At 42.5% G+C, this 20503-nt stretch overlaps 1 protein-coding gene across 1 annotated transcript in view; it reads left to right on the top strand.

Annotated features, from left to right (window-relative positions):
- The window catches only part of kcnk3a (potassium channel, subfamily K, member 3a), a 55665-nt gene extending 35162 nt beyond the window's left edge, over positions 1 to 20503 (top strand). The window contains exon 2 of the mRNA XM_057823677.1: positions 16394 to 20503. Within this exon, the coding sequence (XP_057679660.1) occupies positions 16394 to 17313 (920 nt within the window). The 3' untranslated portion in view covers positions 17314 to 20503. The remainder of the gene's footprint in view (positions 1 to 16393) is intronic.

Genomic DNA, 20503 nt, shown 5'->3' with positions numbered 1-20503 from the left:
CAAGTTTTTAAAAAGATCCTACAGTGTTAAAGCACACTTCCTACGATTAACACATTTTATCCTGCATTGCTGCTGCACTCGTTTTGTGCTGAAAGCATATCAAATCGAGTTGTCCGATAATTACTTTTTAAACAATATCCCGTTTTTGTCCAACTCCAAAAATCTGATCAAACTGATATCGATATACTGTATGTGGTCGTGCACTTAATGTGTTATTTCTAATTGTACTGTGATGCCCCGCTGGATGTTGTCATAATGCTAAATGTAACAATTTCAAGATTTTCTAAATGAAATAAACATTCTGTGAAAATTAAGAGAACAACTTTAACTGAAGTTCTAGAAAAAAAATGTCCCATACAAATATCATAAATTGAAATGAGCCAAAATGTCCATGATTAAATAAAAGCAATCGTTCACAATTAAACCCCGTTCATAGAAGTTACCCCAAAGAGCCACTAGGGGGGGCGACCTCTGATGTATAGAAAATAATAATATAAAAACGTTTTTTAAAAAATGTATCAAATAAAATTAATAATATGCATCAGTTCATTTACAGAACAAGTCCCAAGAATTGCATGTTGTTTATAAAAATTTAACATCATTTGAAAGAGTTGGAGATTTGTTGATGCACTGAAAAGCTGGACCAAGACCAACAAATTACACCCCTGACATTAAAAAAAAAAAAAAAAATTGGAAATTTGCAGCATCTGGGAGCAAGCAGCCAGGATCAAACGGTATTTCAACATGCCAAAAAGACAGTTCCATTTACTGTCTTTTTTCAAAAAGAAGGAAGATGAATCAAAACGAGTCAGAAAAGCAACAACCGGCAATGAGGGCATCTGCAGCGATCATGCTAACGGTTGGGAGCGGGTGCAGCATGAGGCTAGCGCCGCAGTAGCTAGCCAAGTTCACGGAGAGCCAGCCAAGCCGGGGCAGGAGGCTGCTACCGTGGCAGCAGCTAGTCAAGTTCAGTTGCCACCCGGAGTGGGGGCCAGCTACAGCACCAGCAGTTAGCTAGATGGACCACCGACAGCCTGAACAACAGGCCAGTACCCTAATGGGAAATCCGGGTTTGGGCTGCACAGTTTGTAAGGCGGTGGGAACTTTGGGGCCAGAAAAGAAGGGGATGGGGGGTGGGGGAGGGGGGGTGAAACTCTTTAACTTTATGTTCTTTATTGTAATCTCAGATTTATTTTTATGTTTTAAAAGTTAGACTTGTTGAGAAACTAATTGCTGACTGTGTACTGTAAGTCCCACCTGTGGTTATGTGGGCAATTGCCCGTGCTGTGCAGAGTATAGCCTAAATAATTGTAAATTGTTGTCATAACATTTGTACTAGGGTTGTTCCGATCATGTTTTTTTGCTCCCGATCCGATCCCGATCGTTTTAGTTTGAGGATCTGCCGATCCCGATATTTCCCGATCCGATTGCTTTTTTTTTTTTTTTTTTGCTTCCGATTCAATTCCAATCATTCCCGATAATTTTTCCCGATCATATACATTTTGGCAATGCATTAAGAAAAAAATGAATATATACATTCAACATACAGTACACAAGTACTGCATTTGTTTATTATGACAATAAATCCTCAAGATGACATTTACATTATTAACATTCTTTCTGTGAGAGGGATCCATGGATAGAAAGACTTGTAATTCTTAAAGGATAAATGTAACTTTGTATATTGTGACTAAATATTGCCATCTAGTGTATTTGTTGAGCTTTCAGGAAATGATACTGTAGCCATTTAACTCTTCTGCCCAAATGCATGATGGGAAGTGCAACCATGACTGTGCGTAGTGGCACAAATATCTTCTCTGCGTTGGGAAATAACATAGGGTGTTAAGAAAAAGATCAACTACTACCTTTCTTCCCCACATTGCTTCCCACGATATTTCTAATTGTTGAGAGAGGGATGTTAAGGCTTTAGCCAATTAAAAAAAGGCTCCAAAGACTGCCAAAATTCACTCTACTTATTTTACGCTGCCTTTTAGCTCTATATATAGGTAAAACGGCGCTATTATAGACTGAATGCGACAATGCGTGAGTGGGTCGTGCAGCTCATGCGTTAATTGCGTGAAATATTTTAACGTGATTAATTTAAAAAAATTTAATTACCGCCGTTAACGCGATAAATTTGATAGCCTTACTTTAAGCCAAAACTAAGGACTCTGGATGAGTGGAAGACATTTTGTCTGTAACGTTAAATACAATTAGAAAACGATTTAATTAAAATATATATATATATGAAAAAAAAGGCATGTCATATTTTTTTGCCGATTCCGATACTTTGAAAATGACGTAATCGGACCCGATCGATCGGGATGCCGATCAATTGTACCATGGACATTATCTGAAATTTTAGCTTGTAAGTCCCATAGAATAGCAAGAGGGCATTTGCGTGTTGTTTTCAGCACCATTTTCTGTGTATGTTCCGGGACTTGTGCCCGTCTCGTCATCCCTGCGCTGACATATGTACTTTGCGTTCCGGCACCTTATGATTTACAAATTAAGCATTGGTAACATGCATAATGACCCAAGACCACTAACGAAATTCGATGTCGATATAATCGGACAACATTATAGATGCTTTTTTTGGCCAAAATTATCAGTTACCCAATAATATGGGACAATTCTGTTTAGCTTTTAATGGCTTGACATTAGAGTTTGTTTTTGTGTGCTATAACTCACTAAAAATAAGGAGCTGTCATTAATCTTGTTCTAATGTTCCTAGAATTCACTGTTTGGTCACATGCTCCTTTCACTGCAAATGCCAAGAAGGTCCCAGGTCAAAAGTCAGAAAAGTAATGGAGTGAGATTTAGGGGACCAAAGCTGTGTTTAAGTGCCAGAGTAAACACACGACGGGGTCATCTGGAGTTGGAGGTGTCTGTGATTAAGAAACTAAGTCTGTCTGTGGATCTAAATGTGGGAAAATCTGCTATCATAGTCATTTTTTTCACTCACGTCATTCTTTGGTCAGAGTTAACAGTCTGAAGGGTCAGGCACTGACGTCTTTTGCTAGCCGCAGCTGGAGATGAAAGCAAACCATTGAAAAATAAAATGTTTCCCGAGAAACAGAGTGGGCCCCCGCTCAAAGACAGCCTGTTCCAATGATATGAACACGAGCCGTGTTTATTTGCAGTCGTGCGGAACATTCCCTGATATGTGCAGCCTTAAAAAGAGCTGCGTAAACGTAGATAAGAGTGAAGTCACATTCAGACCACCTGTATGTTCAAGAGCCAGTCATATAGACAACTGACTGCATGTCATGATTAACATTACCATTCTTTAATTGTTTAAACAGGGATGAACACAACTAGATAAATAAATATTGGAAATAAAATCAGTCGTCACTCAAAACATGTCTCGAATCATCTTTCCTCATTGAAATGAATAGGAATAGAATGAATCTGGTCCCCCAAATATGTTGTTATTATTAGGGCCTGAGCAACAACTGGCCCGAGGGCCTTGTTGGAATGCAAAGGACTTTTTCTTTGTTTTTTCATGGCAAATGAAATTGGCCAATTTTGAGGTCTTAACATGCACGAAAACTCACCAAAATTTGCACATACATGCTTTGCGTAAATTTCAATAATTTTGTAATGTTGCAGAAAAATTGTAACAAAATGGCTCAGTGGCGCTCCCTTGAATTTTTAAAAAATGCCTCTTCTATTAGGTTTTTCAGCGTGGAGCGATGAAATTTGCACCGATATTCCACTCCACAGGAAATCGGGTATTTTGGATTGAATGTGAAATTTTTATCGATTTACAGGGTGCACATGTCAGACCTAGGGAGTTAGTTGGATCCTCCTCGAAATTGGTGAGATTGTTCATGAGACATATGTGATCTTAAGTTAAGTTTCATTCATGGGCCTGACATGGGCAGGGTGCCAAAGTCGGCCATTTTTATGGCAACACGCTATATGCAGTAAATGACTAATAACTCCCAGATACAAGGTGCATTCTTTTTCATATTTGCCATGTATGAAAGGTATCCCAGCCTGAACATGACTGCATTGAAATATTTACCCATCAGACATGGCACACCCTTAGTGGGAACAGAAAACGGCCTCTTTTATGAGACAGGCTCCTCCTCCAAGGGAAAGAAATCAATTGACCTCAAATCTGCAACAGAGGAGCCTTAAGTCATGTGTTCAGGTGCCTGATGAAAAATATTAAGGTTTCGTTGAAGCTGAAGACAGGAAACAGGAAAGTGAAAATGACTGTCGCCATTTTGTCTCACCACAAATTTTGAACATTCATAACTTGGCAGATATACAACATATCAGCGCCAAACTTCCCGTGAAGGGTCCTGTAGGGTTAATATGCATAAACTCTGCAGCGCCAACTAGTGGCAACAGAAAGTCACTCTTTTACTTATACATGTCCAGTTCTTTTCAGTTTGGTCATTGTAGTTACAAGAACTTAGCACTTAATAATAAACTTAATACTACATTATAAGGCCAATGTCCACATGTCTCTGTCTGTTGCAATGATGACTCTCTGTTCGCCATTTAAAAGAAAGCAGATTTTTTTCATGGACTTAGACAGCTTATAGAGCCATGAAATTTGCCATAATTGCTCAAATTGGCCCAAAGATGCAAAATACATGAGAAACGAGGAATAAAGAGATTTTTTTTAACTGTATTCCCGTTTTTCGCGGTGTTCGCGTTTTTTACGAAAAATGCAAAAACCACGGAAAACGCAAAAAATGAGGAAATACAGTGAAAAAAAAATCTTCACTATATTCCCCCACATTTCCACAGAAAATGCGAAAACTGTGAAAAAAGCGAAAAACGAAGGTATACAGCAAAAAAAAAAAATTCACTGTATTCCCCTGCTTTTCCGCGAAAAACGGGGAAATACAGCTTAAATATAAATTCACTGGTATTTTTCGCGGAAAAGCGGGTGAATACAGTGAAAAAAGTTTTTGCTGTATTTCGTTTTTTGCGGTTTCCGCAATTTTCGTAAAAAAAAAAAAAAAAAAAAAACCTGCAAAAAGCAGGGGAATAAAAACGAGGGAATACAGCAAAAAAAAAAAATTCACTGTATTCCCCTTAGTAGTAGTATCCAAAATATCCAAAATATTGTTATATTATATATATACTGTATATAGTAGTAGCTCGCCATTGTTGATGTCAATAATTACACAATGCTCATGGTGCTGAAACCCATGAAACCAGTCGCACCCAAGCGCCAGCAGAGGGCGACAAAACACCAAATAACACAAGTAACAAGTGGACATGAGACTGTGCTGTCATTTTAATCTGTTTGAGCGGGGCATGTGCGTTAAATACGTCAAATATTTTAACGTGATTAATTTTTTAAAAATTAATTACCTTCCGTTAACGCGATAATTTTGCATTACTTATTGCTTCGGATGACTCCAATTTTTTTTACCATCTGACTTCAGTTTATATCATCTTGAAATTCATACATGGAAACAAGGGAATAGTTAAATACTGAGGTATCAGCTCAATTTCTAAACAATACTTTTGAATTATCCTTATGATTCTAAATTTCCATGCTGCTTTCTAAATAAGTCTTGATTTCTTTACCAGTAAACATTGCATTTAACTCAGTCAGTCACTTGAGATACTCTATCCTTTAATTACTCAGGTGCAGTTATACACAGACAACAATATCCAGACGGCTCCAGTTTCCAACATTGCCTACCTGTCTAGAGTGGAGCCATGTGGTACGCACACCTGGTGTTGTATTATACACGATACATGTCAGGTCGACTTCTACTTCTAAAGACATTATTAAATACTGCAATAGGAAAGAGGATCGTAATTGGTCACTTTGCTCCCCAACATATTGTACTCAATCACATTGCAGAAGGTGTGCCCCGGCCCTAATCTTTGCACAAATTTGTAATTATGAAAAAATGATGACTTTATTCACAAACTGACTTAATCCTGTTTAGTTGAACAAAATGCCCTTCTACAGTTCTAAAAGTATTTTGTTCAAAAAGTATTTTGTTCTAAGTTTGTTGCTACTCAATATTTAGCTTAATTTTGTCCAGTCAATCCTTTTTAAAAAATATTTTTAAATGAATCAATACCCTGAGACACTTGAATTTCTGCAACATTTTATTTTTTCGGCAGAACCAATTGTCCTAATAGAGTCCAGACCGTATTTTATGTCAAGAACAAAACCCAGGCCCATGATGCTCGATGAAAAATATAATTATATGTGCACTTGAGGCAAACCACAACAATTCATTTGATGCCATTCTTTTGATGTATTTTGAATGTACGCACTCAGAGCTGCCGAATTGATCAATTTAATAAAGAGACTGGATGCAGTGGGTGGTGTTTTGTCCTGAAGTGCCCATGGTAGCATGTTACAAACAATGACAAGACCAGAAAGATTAACTCAGCGCGACCTTTGAGTGTAGGATAATACGACACTGCTGAATAAAGATGTGTGTGTCTGAATAAAGATGTAAATTAGGATTTTTTAAAAAATCGAATTCAACTGTCAAATGTTCACATTTTCCCCTCTTCTCTCTGAAATTGTTCCATGAGGGTCTTAAATGAAGTCTTAATGATTTAGCTTAAAAGGTCCTTTACAATGGCCACAACCACTAATGAGAGGCAGCAGAGAGGATGGTGCACCTGTGCTCCAATGACATTTATAATTCTCTCCTGCTTGTTAGCTTTGCATAATCTTTTAAAGGCCCTCAGTGCTATAAAACTGCAATTTTATATTCCCATTCACATGGTAATCAGATAAATTAGATCACAAGAAAAACCTCAGTTTGTGGCAGAGTGATTGATAGGTTATTGGCTGCACAAATTGTGAAAAACAACCATGGAATTTTTAATTCCCTCATTACTGCCAATGGATCATGCATGTTTCTGGTATAGTCCAGAGATAACTGTTACTTTAACATTACTTCCATCACAAACGGCTCGAAGAAGAGTTAAGGTTAAATTATACAACAGTGCCCCAACTTTTAGCCTGAATGAATGAATGAAATGTTTATTGTAGGGCTGTCAAAATTATCGCGTTAACGGGCGGTAATTAATTCTTTTAATTATCCATCCATCCATCCATTATATTCCGCTTATTCCGGGGTCGGGTCGCGGTGGCAGCAGCTTCAGCAGGGAAGGCCAGACTTCCCTCTCCCCAGCCACTTCAGCCAGCTCCTCCGGCGGGATTCCAAGGCGTTCCCAGGCCAGCCGAGCGACATAGTCTCTCCAGCGTGTCCTGGGTCGACCCCGGGGCCTCCCGCCGGTGGGACATGCCCGGAACACCTCTCCAGGGAGGCGTCCAGGAGGCATCCGAACCAGATGCCCGAGCCATCTCAACTGGCTCTTCTCAACGCGGAGGAGTAGCGGCTCGACACCAAGCCCCTCCCGGATGACCGAGCTTCTCACCCGATCTCTAAGGGAGAGCCCGGACACCCTGCGGAGGAAACTCATTTCGGCCGCTTGTATCCGGGATCTTGTTCTTTCGGCCACGACCCACAGCTCGTGACCATAGGTGAGGGTAGGAACGTAGATCGACCGGTAAATCGAGAGCTTCGCCCTTTGGCTCAGCTCCTTCTTCACCACAACGGACCGGTGCAGAGTCCGCATCACTGCAGACGCTGCTCCGATCCGCCTATCAATCTCCCGCTCCCTCCTACTCTCACTCGTGAACAAGACCCCAAGATACTTGAACTCCTCCACTTGGGGCAGGATCTCATCCCCGACCCGGAGAGGGCATGCCACCCTTTTCCGGCTGAGGACCATGGTTTCGGATTTGGAGGTGCTGATCTTCATCCCAACCGCTTCACACTCGGCTGCAAAACGCCCCAGTGAGAGTTGGAGGTCGCGGCTTGATGAAGCCAACAGCACCACATCATCTGCAAAAAGCAGAGATCCAATGCTGAGGCCGCCAAACTGGACACCCTCAACGCTTCGACTGCGCCTAGAAATTCTGTCCATAAAAATTATGAACAGAATCGGTGACAAAGGGCAACCTTGGTGGAGTCCAATCCTCACTGGGAACGAATTCGACTTACTGCCGGCAATGCGGACCAGACTCTGACACCGGTCGTACAGGGACCGAACAGCCCTTACCAAGGGGCTTGGTACACCGTACTCCCGGAGCACCCTCCACAGGACTCCCCTAGGCACACGGTCGAACGCCTTCTCCAAATCCACAAAACACATGTAGACTGGTTGGGCGAACTCCCATGCACCCTCGAGGACCCTGCCGAGGGTATAGAGCTGGTCCACTGTTCCACGGCCGGGACGAAAACCACACTGCTCCTCCTGAATCCGAGATTCGACTTCCCGACGGACCCTCCTCTCCAGCACCCCTGAATAGACTTTACCGGGGAGGCTGAGGAGTGTGATCCCTCTATAATTGGAACACAACCTCCGGTCCCCCTTTTTAAAAAGGGGGACCACCACCACCCCGGTCTGCCAATCCAGAGGCACTGTCCCCGATGTCCACACGATGTTGTAGAGGCGTGTCAGCCATGACAGCCCCACAACATCCAGAGCCTTTAGGAACTCCGGGCGGATCTCATCTACCCCCGGGGCCTTGCCACTGAGGAGCTTACCAACCGCCTCGGTGACTTCAACCCCAGAGATTGAAGAGCCCACCTCAGAGTCCCCAGACTCTGCTTCCTCAAAGGAAGGCGTGTCGGTGGAATTGAGGAGGGCTTCGAAGTATTCTCCCCACCGACTCACGACGTCCCGAGTCGAGGTCAGCAGTACACCATCTTCACTATACACAGTGTTAATGGTGCACTGCTTTCCTCTCCTCAGACGCTGGATGGTGGACCAGAATTTCCTCGAAGCCGTCCGGAAGTCGTTTTCCATGGCCTCGCCGAACTCCTTTTGCCTCGGCGACCGTCGAAGCCGCAGTCCGCTTGGCCAGCCGGTACCTGTCAGCTGCCTCCAGAGTCCCACAGGCCAAAAAGGCCCGATAGGCCTCCTTCTTCAGCTTGACGGCATCCCTTACCGCTGGTGTCCACCAGCGGGTTCGGGGATTGCCGCCACGACAGGCACCAACCACCTTACGGCCACAGCTCCGATCGGCCGCCTCAACAATGGAGGTGCGGAACATGGTCCACTCGGACTCAATGTCCCCCACCTCCCCCGGGACAAGTTCTGCCGGAGGTGGGTGTTGAAGCCCTTTCTGACAGGGGATTCTGCCGGACGTTCCCAGCAGACCCTCACAATACGTTTGGGCCTGCCAGGTCTGACCAGCATCTTCCCCCACCATCGGAGCCAACACACCACCAGGTGGTGATCAGTTGACAGCTCCGCCCCTCTCTTCACCCGAGTGTCCAAAACATGCGGCCGCAAGTCCGATGACACGATCACAAAGTCGATCATCGAACTGCGGCCTAGGGTGTCCTGGTGCCAAGTGCACATATGGATACCCTTATGTTTGAACATGGTGTTCGTTATGGACAATCCGTGACGAGCACAGAAGTCCAATAAGAGAACACCGCTCGGGTTCTGACCGGGGGGGCCGTTCCTCCCAATCACGCCCCTCCAGGTCTCACTGTCATTGCCCACATGAGCGTTGAAGTCCCCCAGCAGAACGAGGGAGTCCCCAGAGGGGGCACTCTCCAGCACACCCTCCAAGGACTCCAAAAAGGGTGGGTACTCTGAACTGCTGTTTGGCGCATAAGCACAAACAACAGTCAGGACCCGTCCCCCCACCCGAAGCCGGAGGGAGGCTACCCTCTCGTCTACTGGGGTAAACCCCAGCGCACAGGCAACAAGCCTGGGGGCAATAAGTATGCCCACACCTGCTCGGCGCCTCTCACCGTGGGCAACTCCAGACTGGAAGAGGGTCCAACCCCTCTCGAGAGGACTGGTATCAGAACCCAAACTGTGTGTGGAGGAGAGTCCAACTATATCTAGTTGGAACTTCTCTGCCTCACACACCAGCTACACCAGCTCGGGCTCCTTCCCCGCCAGAGAGGTGACATTCCATGTCCCAAGAGTTAGCTTCTGTAGCTGGGGGTCGGACCGCCAAGGTCCCCGCCTTTGGCTGCCGCCCAAATTGCTACGCACCCGACTCCTTTGGCCCTTCCCACAGGTGGTGAGCCCATGGGAAGGCGGACCCACGTTGCCTTTTCGGGCTGTGCCCGGCCGGTCCCCATGGGAAAAGGCCCAGCCACCAGATGCTCGCCTTAGAGCCCCACCCCAAGGCCTGGCTCCAGAGGGGGGCCCCGGTAACCCGCGTCCGGGCAAGGGAAACTTGGATCCTGTAATTTTCTCCATCATAAGGGGTCTTGTGAGCCATTCTTTGTCTGGCCCCTCACCTAGGACCTGTTTGCCATGGGTGACCCTGCCAGGGGCTTAAAGCCCCCAGACAACATAGCTCCTAGGATCATTGGGACACGCAAACCCCTCCACCACGATAAGGTGATGACTCAAGGAGGCTCAAGGATCTTTTCATTAATCACGTTAAAATATTTGACGCAATTAACGCACATGCCCTGCTCAGACAGATTTAAATGACAGTACAGTGAAATGGCCACTTGTTAATTGTGTTTTATGGAGTTTTTCCGCCCTATGCTGGCGCTTGGGTGCGACTGATTTTATAGGCTTCAGCACCCATGAGCATTGTGTAAGTAATTATTGACATCAACAATGGCGGGCTACTAGTTTATTTTTTGATTGAAAATTTTACAAATTTTATTAAAACGAAAACATTAAGAGGGTTTTTAATATGAAATTTCTATAACTTGTACTAACATTTATCTTTTAAGAAGTACAAGTCTTTCTATCCATGGATCGCTTTAACAGAATGTTAATAATGTTAATGCCATCTTGTTGACTTATTGTTATAATAAACAAATACAGTCCTTATGTACCGTATGTTGAATGTATATATCCATCTTGTGTCTTATCTTTCCATTCCAACAATAATTTACAGAAAAATATGGCATATTTTATGATGGTTTGAATTGCGATTAATTGCGATTAATTACGATTAATTAATTTTTAAGCTGTAATTAACTCGATTAAAAAATTTAATCGTTTGACAGCCCTAGTTTATTGTCATCATCATCGGTATCATTGACAATTACAAAATGTGATATGATTAGCCTGAAGAAACAAAGAACCGAAGAAAGACAAGGGCAGACGGGAGAAGCATATGCTTATCAATACCCGTCCCCCTACAGCCAAGGACGCACAATCAAGCATGGTAGAGTTGCATACATCACATTACATGAGCTTTTCTTTTTTGTTTTTTTTTTCTTTTTTACATGAATTATCTTCCCAAAAGTTATTAATTGCCCTGGCACTGAAGCAATGTTGTCGATTAGTGTAAGACATGTATAGCGAGTTTTTTTGTTGTTGTTGCAGGCATTGATAAGAGACCTGTGGCCTATACTACGAACCGAGTTCAGCCTCCCCAGAAGTAATCCAGTTTACCATCGGGTAACCGGAGTTGACAAAACCTGGTTGTCTAGTTTGTGGTCAATCGGTACTACGACGCTGATTATGAGGTTGATTAGTCGAACCTGTGTCAACCCAGTCAGAGTTACTGCGCGTTCACATAAAAGGGGGCGGTGACCAGAGTCAAACACTACTTGTGACGATGGCACGGGCACCTTACTTCACGGAGGAGGAATGCGCGATGATCATGCGGAATTATGAGGAGTTAAAATCCACCCTCACCGCGAAATCCAACACCGCTTCGGCGAGTAGAGCGCAACGGGTCTGTTGACAGCGAATTTACAGATCGTGTGATTTGTGAATGCGTCAATATGCCAGTTTACTTATGTCCATGAAAAGAAATAAAGCCTGCTGTCAGGACAATAAAATAAGATTTGGTACATTAACAGTAAGAAATAATTGTCACGCATCACCACACGAAACAGGATGATTGTATGTTTAGTCCCCTTGACTGTATACGTATGTTCTTTTTTTTAGTTAGGGGTCCGATCAATAAACTTGATTTGCAGGCCTGAGCCCGACACCCCCCCCCCCCCCCAAAAAAAAAGTTATATTTGTGAGGACTCAGGAGAAGAAGGAAATGCGGGGATGCCATGCGTTGTTGCGTAAATAAAAGCCCGTCTTTTGTAACGATTTTTCACAGTTAAACAAGACTGTAAGATGCATATTCAATAAACATCTATATCTTTTATATTTGTGCGTCTGTCCTATCAGTGGATTTGACATTTAATTTAATCTCCTCCAGTTGGCAGAAAAAAACGCAAGTTTTCTCAATGTTTAAATAGTCTACATATTTCTATGATTATTATAAATGCATCAATTTGAAGCGTTTCCATACCCCACTCCGAATCACACGGCATACAGTGTTCTTACGCAGATATTCAGCATCACCGATGGAATACATATATTGTCCCTGGCAAAAGAGCGCACGGACAGGCACACACAATCTGCGCAGTTGTGAGGGCCTGACTCGGCGGGTTACATTAGTGACGTCTGCCTAGATCAGTTGGCACAGGTAAAGAATTCCCTCAGCTGAAAATCTATATCTTTCATGGAGAACATCTTCCGGGTACGCCAGCGGATTCTGGCGGTCCCGAAATACCCGTGCCCTCCGGAGAGAGCCCCTCACAATCCGTGCGCCAATGTCGTATGGGTCGTCCAAGTACGCTGTCATTGTCAGGAGGACACGTCCGCGGAGGAGTGCTGTTTAAATAGAGCGTGGTTAATTGGAATCCTGATGTTAAGCAAGATCTAACTCTGACACGACCAGGTTTGGCGTGTGGCGTGTGTTGCCATGGCAACACTTCTCGGTTCCAACATATCCACCTTTCGTAGTCTCGCATAGCCGCGAACTTACGTCGCACGTGATAAAGTTACTCTCGAAGTTACCCTGCTAAGCCAGAAAACCGGCTTCGTAGTATAGGCCACTAGTCATCCAAGGTTTGTTTTGCATTCCTTGTTTTATGTGAATCAACTTGACCGGGCAGTGTTTGTCATATATCCGCTGAAGTGTATTCATAAAACAGCCATAGCCGCATTTACATTATTTGCATTAAAAACATCATCCCAGTCTTGAGGTGAGAGATCTTTTTTCATGTCTTCAATGTTTTGATCAGTTCTAAGTCTCTTATAGATTTTCTTTGTCTTTCTTTCATACAGGTATTAATGCAAACTATAATATGCTTGAAAATAAAAACACAATTAGGTTGAAAATGGATCAAATTTTGTTGGTTTAACTGCATGTGTCTGTAATCAATAAATCATTATGTACTTATTCGATGACAGTGCCGATGATGGACGTCATGCAAACCCGACACAGGAAGGACAAAACTGATTAACATGAATTAAGACATGCATGCATATTCAAAAAGGTTGCAGGGTATTTATTCAGTTGCTTTGTAAATTTTTAATCACTTTAACAATTTTTTTTCCCCACAAATAAAGAATTCCACTTTACTGACTTAGAAGAGATTCCATCACTTGAGAATTTTCTCACTATTGGCAGAGAAGCATAGGCTAAAAGAGGGGATGAGAAGTTAGCATGCGAATCACTTCAGTTTGACACAGCAGTGGGACTGGTGGGACTTGTTGCCTCAAGCTCCAACTGTTAATCAGGTGACACAGTGGTGCTGATACCTCCTGAAGGCTGAGCCACAGCTTTACCACACTGTTCTCTTCACAGTGTTATTGTTGTCAGGATTTGAAAATACTGTATACAAATTGCTTATGCAGCAATACAAATGAAGAAATGAGTAAAATACTGTAGTTCAACATGAACTACGACCACCCGGCTCGCTCCCTAAGCATCTCATTGGCCTGGGGACATTAAAATCACAACCAAAGAGCGCACATGCCCTCTACTGGCTAACTCGGAATTTATTGGCAACAATAAGTCCACAATTAATGAATGTATTTAATCAGCCCAGAGGGGGGGAAATGGGCTTCAAGTTTCGATGCATATGCATTCCTAGAATATTCAGTACTTACCAAATTTCATTCTGATCCATCCACCAACAAAGGAGGAGTAGCCGTTTAACACTAGAGCTACCAAGAGTGGATCACTTGATGCAAATCTGTTTTGTAACCTGAGAAGGGTCATCTAAACAGCATATCTTTTGTGAGCACTGAGGTTCTCAGTAGTCATTCCCATTCACACTCGAAAAACCACAGGGTTGGATTGCTCCAATTAGCATATTGACCGTTTGCAGGGCAGGGCTGCCTTGGCTTTATTGGACAGTGGACCGCTCATGCAGGCAGTCGGGCGGACAACCTTTTTACATATTCCAAAAGCTGCAGTTTGCCTACTGTATGTATTGTATACCGAAGTTCGTGTTTACTGTGACAAAACATCAGTTTTAGCTTCTGTGGAAAGTTCTTTGGTCATTGTGTGCTTCAACATAATAAACTGTGAACCTTGACAACTGAATGTTGGACTTGTCAAGACAAAGTGCTTGATGGGATTTGTCCCAGATGTTCTAACACTCAATTTTGTTAAATGTAGACAGTCTGGTTTAGCTACAGTTCTGGATGCTAGTCGTAGTTTCATGTCATATGGCCCTGTCATCATTTTTACACTTACCCAGGGATTAACCAGTCTGGATTTGCAAATATTCAAGATGCTAATTGCAGCTATCCAGAGTGAAACCCCCCTTCACACCTAGGCTGCTTGATTGCTTGTTTGAGTGGTCTATTGTTTGACAAAGCCAAGCAGTCAGTTTGGTATCGGGGTCATTTGACGCCTTTCTGGTACTTTATAGCCAAAAACGTGACTTCCAGTTTTATATTCCGCTATTAATCTAATTAACCAGCCCTGACCACCTATCAATTCCTGAAATTATAAAATATCATGGTTTCATTGGACATTTTAGGTGGTTGTGCGCTGAAAGTTTTGAATTGTAAAATAGAGTCGTACCTCGACATACGATCGCTTCAACAAATGATCTTTTCGACATCCGACGTAAAATTTGACCCCCCATTTGTTTCTGCATCCGGTGACATGCTCAAAATACGACGATTTATGACAGTTTCTTTGCTTCCCATGACGCATGGCGGATTTTCTTGTGAGAGAAATCAACATGGGTTCCAAGAAGGTTAGTGCAGGTGGTGAAAAAAGGAAAAAGGTTAGGCTTACCATTGAAATGAAGATGGAAATGATAAAAAATTTGAGCCTGGTATGCGCGTCCATGAACTGGCTCGACAATATGGCCGTATAATGTCTACGATCTCAACGGTCCTCCTCCGACCTCCATTCGCCAGTCTTTATAAGTAAAGGTGACAATTAATATTGTGATAACATCGCCAAAAAAATCGCCAGCTTTGTCAGGTTTTTAATCATTTATTTCAGAACTTATGCAACACAACACGCCTACAGTCCACCGCAGTTGACGCCAACAACATCAAAACATTAAAAGAGAAAGTAAAATCTCTGCCGCACCTTTTACTCTGCCACTTTACTCTGTCACATCAGCCACGCGGTGCGTTAAGGTACAGCACGCAAAACGCAACTACCACATTAGAACCAGATTTGTTACATTATTACAGGAATCATTATTATTACTATTATTATACTGTACTGTTATTCCGATTTTTATTCATAATTTATTTATTTTGTTATGTGTAATTTCCATTTGTAATGGTACCAGCAGACTTTATTAAAGTTTTAGTGTAGGTTTTCAGGCTGTGGAACGAATTATTGGAATTCTAAGGTATTCTTATGGGAAAATCCTGCTCGACATACGACCATTTCGACTTACAAACAAGGTCCTGGAACGAATTAACTTCGTATGTAGAGGTACCACTGTGTAATGCTGGCAATTTAGAAAATTCAGTGATCATAACGTTGTGTTTAAATATGGGGGGAGGCCCGAGGGGTTAGCAACTTTGTCCCTTGGCTACTATTTTTTTCCTTACAATTCAATCATGAGCTGAAATTACATCAATTGAAAGTTTCAAGTGCAATGGATATGAAACAACTAAAGAAACAGAAAGACTGAGTCAGAAGTCTCTCTTATCTAGAATCCATAAAACTCCAGAGGACTGTATGGTAAGTACAAAGGGTATTTTTTTCTCTCTCACTCTCAACAGAACAAGAACCTTATGCCACACCCTGTGGTGTCCTTTTCATTTGAGCTGCAAAAAATACAAAGGGCTAATTAGGTGCCAAAGCACTGATTAGGCGAGGCCACTCTTCAGAGAACAATCATCAATGAATTATTCAAGCTCTCTCTTCTGTACACGACACCAACACTTGGCCATTCCTTCCACGTTGCTGTGCATTCACATCTCCAATTTCATTCTGCTATTATGAAATGAAGTTTTTGAATGTATCAGATGTGTCTAAAGAATAGAAATCACCTTTCACCATGTGAGGACCGTGCACCTCTCTCACTGACTCATCATCATCGACTGAAGATTTGATTAAATCTACCTTAGTAACAGTCTCTTTTTTCCCTTTGTCCCATAGGATACGGCCATGCAGCCCCCAGCACAGATGGAGGGAAGATGTTCTGCATGATCTATGCCCTCTTAGGCATACCACTCACATTGGTCATGTTCCAAAGTGTAGGCGAACGGATCAACACCTTCGTTAGATTTCTTCTCCATCGCCTGAAAAAGTGCCTTGGAATGAGGCGAACTGAGGTCTCCATGGTTAACATGGTGTCGGTGGGATTTATATCGTGCATTAGCACACTATGCGCAGGAGCATTGGCTTTTTCCGAATTTGAAGGATGGAGTTTCTTTCACGCCTTCTACTACTGCTTCATCACTCTCACCACTATCGGCTTCGGCGACTACGTGGCGTTGCAAAACGACGAAGCCCTGCAAACCAAGCCGGATTACGTGGCCTTCAGCTTCATCTACATCTTGACGGGCCTGGCTGTTATTGGAGCCTTCCTCAACTTAGTCGTCCTCCGCTTCATGACCATGAACGCCGAGGATGAGAAAAGGGACGCAGAGCAGAGGGCTCTGCTCGCCCATAACGGCCAGGCTGGCAGACATACGCATTGCGCGACGGACCTACCGTCTCCTTCTTCCACGGCTTCAGGCTGTGTCGGAGGAAGCGCAATTGGGGGTGGCGGGGCAGGAGCGGCGAGCAGGGGACTGCGAAATGTTTATGCTGAGGTACTTCATTTCCAGTCCATGTGCTCTTGCCTTTGGTACAAGAGCAGGGAGAAGCTGCAATACTCCATCCCTATGATAATCCCACGTGACCTATCTAACTCTGACAGCTACATGGAGCAGGGAGAAGCGTTCTCCAACCCCCTTCACTCCAATGGCTGCATGTGCAGTTTACAGCCCCACTCAGGCATCAGCTCAGTGTCCACTGGTCTGCACAGCATCAGTGTGTACAGGAGACTCAATAAACGAAGGAGCTCCATCTAGACGGCTGGCGGAGGGTGCAATTTTAAGACAATGTGGAAGTAACGCTGTAAAGAGGGTAGTGTTGAACACTTGATACTGGTCTTGGTCTGGTCTTAGACTCAACTTCCAGGACATTCTTGGTCTTGAACCCCAAAAGTCTTGATCTTGACATTTTTGGGTGATTTCTGGTGTTGGCCATGTCTTGGTTGTAGTCTTGAGCACAACACTAATAGGGAGTGTGGTACTAGGTTTCGACATCAGGGGAAAGGGGATTTATTTTGTTTTGTTTAATAGATGAGTCACCAATAGGTATGTGCCGGTATGAGATTCTGACGGTATGATAACCTTGAGCCGAAATATCACGGTTTCACGGTATCATGGTATTGCAATTACAGCTCTAAAATGTGTTACTTTGAGATATCTGGGTTTTTTAAAAAATGTAAAAGCTTTTTTCCATGAACAGGATTTTTATATTTCAAAACATATCAGCAAATTGGAATATACAGTACTGTGCAAAAGTTTTAGGCAGGACACCTGCCTAAAACTTTTGCACAGTACTGTATATTTTTATTATATTATGTATATACAGGATATACTGTATGCATATATTTTCCCCAAGTGGAAGCTTCCATGATCCTAATAAATGTAATAATTAAAAATATATACAGTATATACAGTACTGTGCAAATGTTTTAGGCAGGTTTCCTGCCTAAAACTTTTGCGCATTACTGTAAGTATAATGTTAAGTTGAAATAATTTTTTAAAATAAGTAAATAAATAACTGAAATATTTTAAATAAAATTAAAATAAATGCAGTCCTTTAGGTGAGCCTAAACCCACAGCCACAGCTCAACATTATTACCATCAGAGCAAAAATTAAAATATTTTTCCACAAAAAGCATGTGTGTATGACTTGTGTTAGGTTTACATTATACACACACTTTCTTTCTCAACACAGACAGTTGCCACACTTGACACACTAAACACGCTGAAGTTAACTCTCATAGCTGGTGGGAAACGTTCATGACAGTGGTTACCAACCTTTAATTTTGTGTAAATGCGAAATCATATTGGAGATATTGTCTACTCGGCAGCCACCCTACGCAAACATTTTTTACATGTCGTTAACCTCTCCTCCTCTAAGCTGCGGCCATCTGTAACTTTTCTGTAGCCGAAGAATTCCCATACCAGCAATTTCTTTTTCTTCGATGGGGGAAAAAGTTCAGGAGTTTCACCTCCTCCAGCCATCGTGTTGCACAGCTGACTCACTGACACTGAGCAACAACCGGTGGGGGAGGGTTGAGCCTTGCAGCTGCAAGCGAGGGATTTCATCCTGCATTTCTGGGACATGAATAATAGCTAATACCGTGGCGACGGTATGACAGAAAATTTTTTAATTTTTTTGAAACCGTGATGTTTTCAAAGCACGCTATACCTTGAAACCGGTAATCGGCACATGTGTAGTCACCAAGCAGGCAAGGACAAATAAAGCACAAACACATACCATTACATCCAGTAAGACGGACAGTAGGTTAACTCGAAGGTTTGAATCTTCTTATGTTCTAATTGCTCTTAAGTGGCTTTTGTTCAGATGATGTATCCCCCACATTCTCCCATCTCCCACATATCGAAGATTGTTTCATTGAAGACTCTAAATAGTTCATTAATGGGAATGTGGATAATTGATTGTCTGTGTGACCAATACAGACTGTACGTCTCTCCTCAAAGTCAGCTCATATTGGCCCCACGTCACTCCTAAAAGTCAAAACCTATTTGCAGCTCGTATTGGCCCCACGTCACCCCTAAAAGTCAAAACGTATTTGCCCCAATTCTAATGAAGAAGTGGTGAAGAAAATATTGTCAATCACACATGTCAAACTCAAGGCCCAGGGGCTAGATCCAGCCCTCCTCATCATTTTGTTTGGCTTATGAAAGCAAGTCATGTGCATTAACTTTGTTTCTTACTAAAGTACTAAAATTGCACTTTGTCATGTTTAAAAACAAAACAAAAACAATTGAAAACATTGAATATATAACAGGTGTTCTTTTTTGTTAAAAATCATGCTTTTTAAAAAAATGGAATATACAACCAGGTATAATTCGAATTGTTGCAAAATTGATCATTTGTAATAATTTGAGGTGATTAAACATCGTATGCATATGCGGTGTTTGACTTTTTGGGACGGGGGGGCACAACATGTTGATGACCGCAAAACGCAGTGTCAGTAATAAAATCAACTGACAAGAAATTTATAATAATAAGTTTCCCATCATTTCTTGAGGGAAATTCTAAATCAGGCTGCTTAGGAGAGCTATACTTTTCGCCAAGATCGTCATCCATTGAATATGGTACGCCCGCCGGTGTCGTGCCAATGTAGTTACCCCCGTCAAAAATTGTATTTCCTGGGCGGAGCCACTGCGCTGCACTGATTTGCTTGATTTCCGTGTTTTGGTGATGTAATTATCTACGAGGCTTAAAAACATGGTCCAACCATCAAAAAAAAAAAAAAAAACGTACTTTTTTCTGTCACGTAACATACGTAAACGTGGAAAAAAAGTCAGTGTTTTACTGTTTTACTCGTAGGATGACCTATAACTGTTATTACTGTAATACAAGTCCTGTATGGAGTTTCTCTAGTTTAATAAACGTAGATGTCCAAAATATATAACTGTGGTTCTTTTCTGGCTTCAATTAATTGTTTAAATCGACATACCTCATAAATAATGTGTGTGAGTGTGTGCGCTCCCGCGGCCAGAGGATACAATTTTTGACGAGGGGTTACTACATTGACAAGACACCGATGGTGGCTCTGTTGTACAATTAGTGTCTTTAGTGGGGCAAAAAAACCCCGCTTACTATTTTGGCGGTGCTCTCTGGCGTTTCATGGTCAGCATTGTCAATCCTTGGTTCTTGCTCAGTAGTTGTTGTCGCTTTTGAAAGCTTAAGTTTGAAAAAAATTACGTATATCCATCTTGCTTCTTCGGTCCTCGGGTGATTTTGGCTAAGCAAGGCAAATGACCGTCTAATGTGCTAGTCCGATCTGATGATGATCTGTTCGAAAAATAATTTTGGCCCATTATAAAAATATCTTTTGTCGTTCATTTTTGTTGTTTGTTTTATTGCTTTACAACTTTTATAGACAATATTAACCCGAAAAACTCTTAATTTAAAATCATATATAGGAAAGTCAATTACATGCAATGACACTTA

This window comes from Corythoichthys intestinalis, chromosome 19 (assembly GCF_030265065.1).
Source record: "Corythoichthys intestinalis isolate RoL2023-P3 chromosome 19, ASM3026506v1, whole genome shotgun sequence".
In the NCBI taxonomy this organism is placed as follows: Eukaryota; Metazoa; Chordata; class Actinopteri; order Syngnathiformes; family Syngnathidae; genus Corythoichthys; species Corythoichthys intestinalis.
This window is presented reverse-complemented; position numbering and strand designations above follow the sequence as displayed.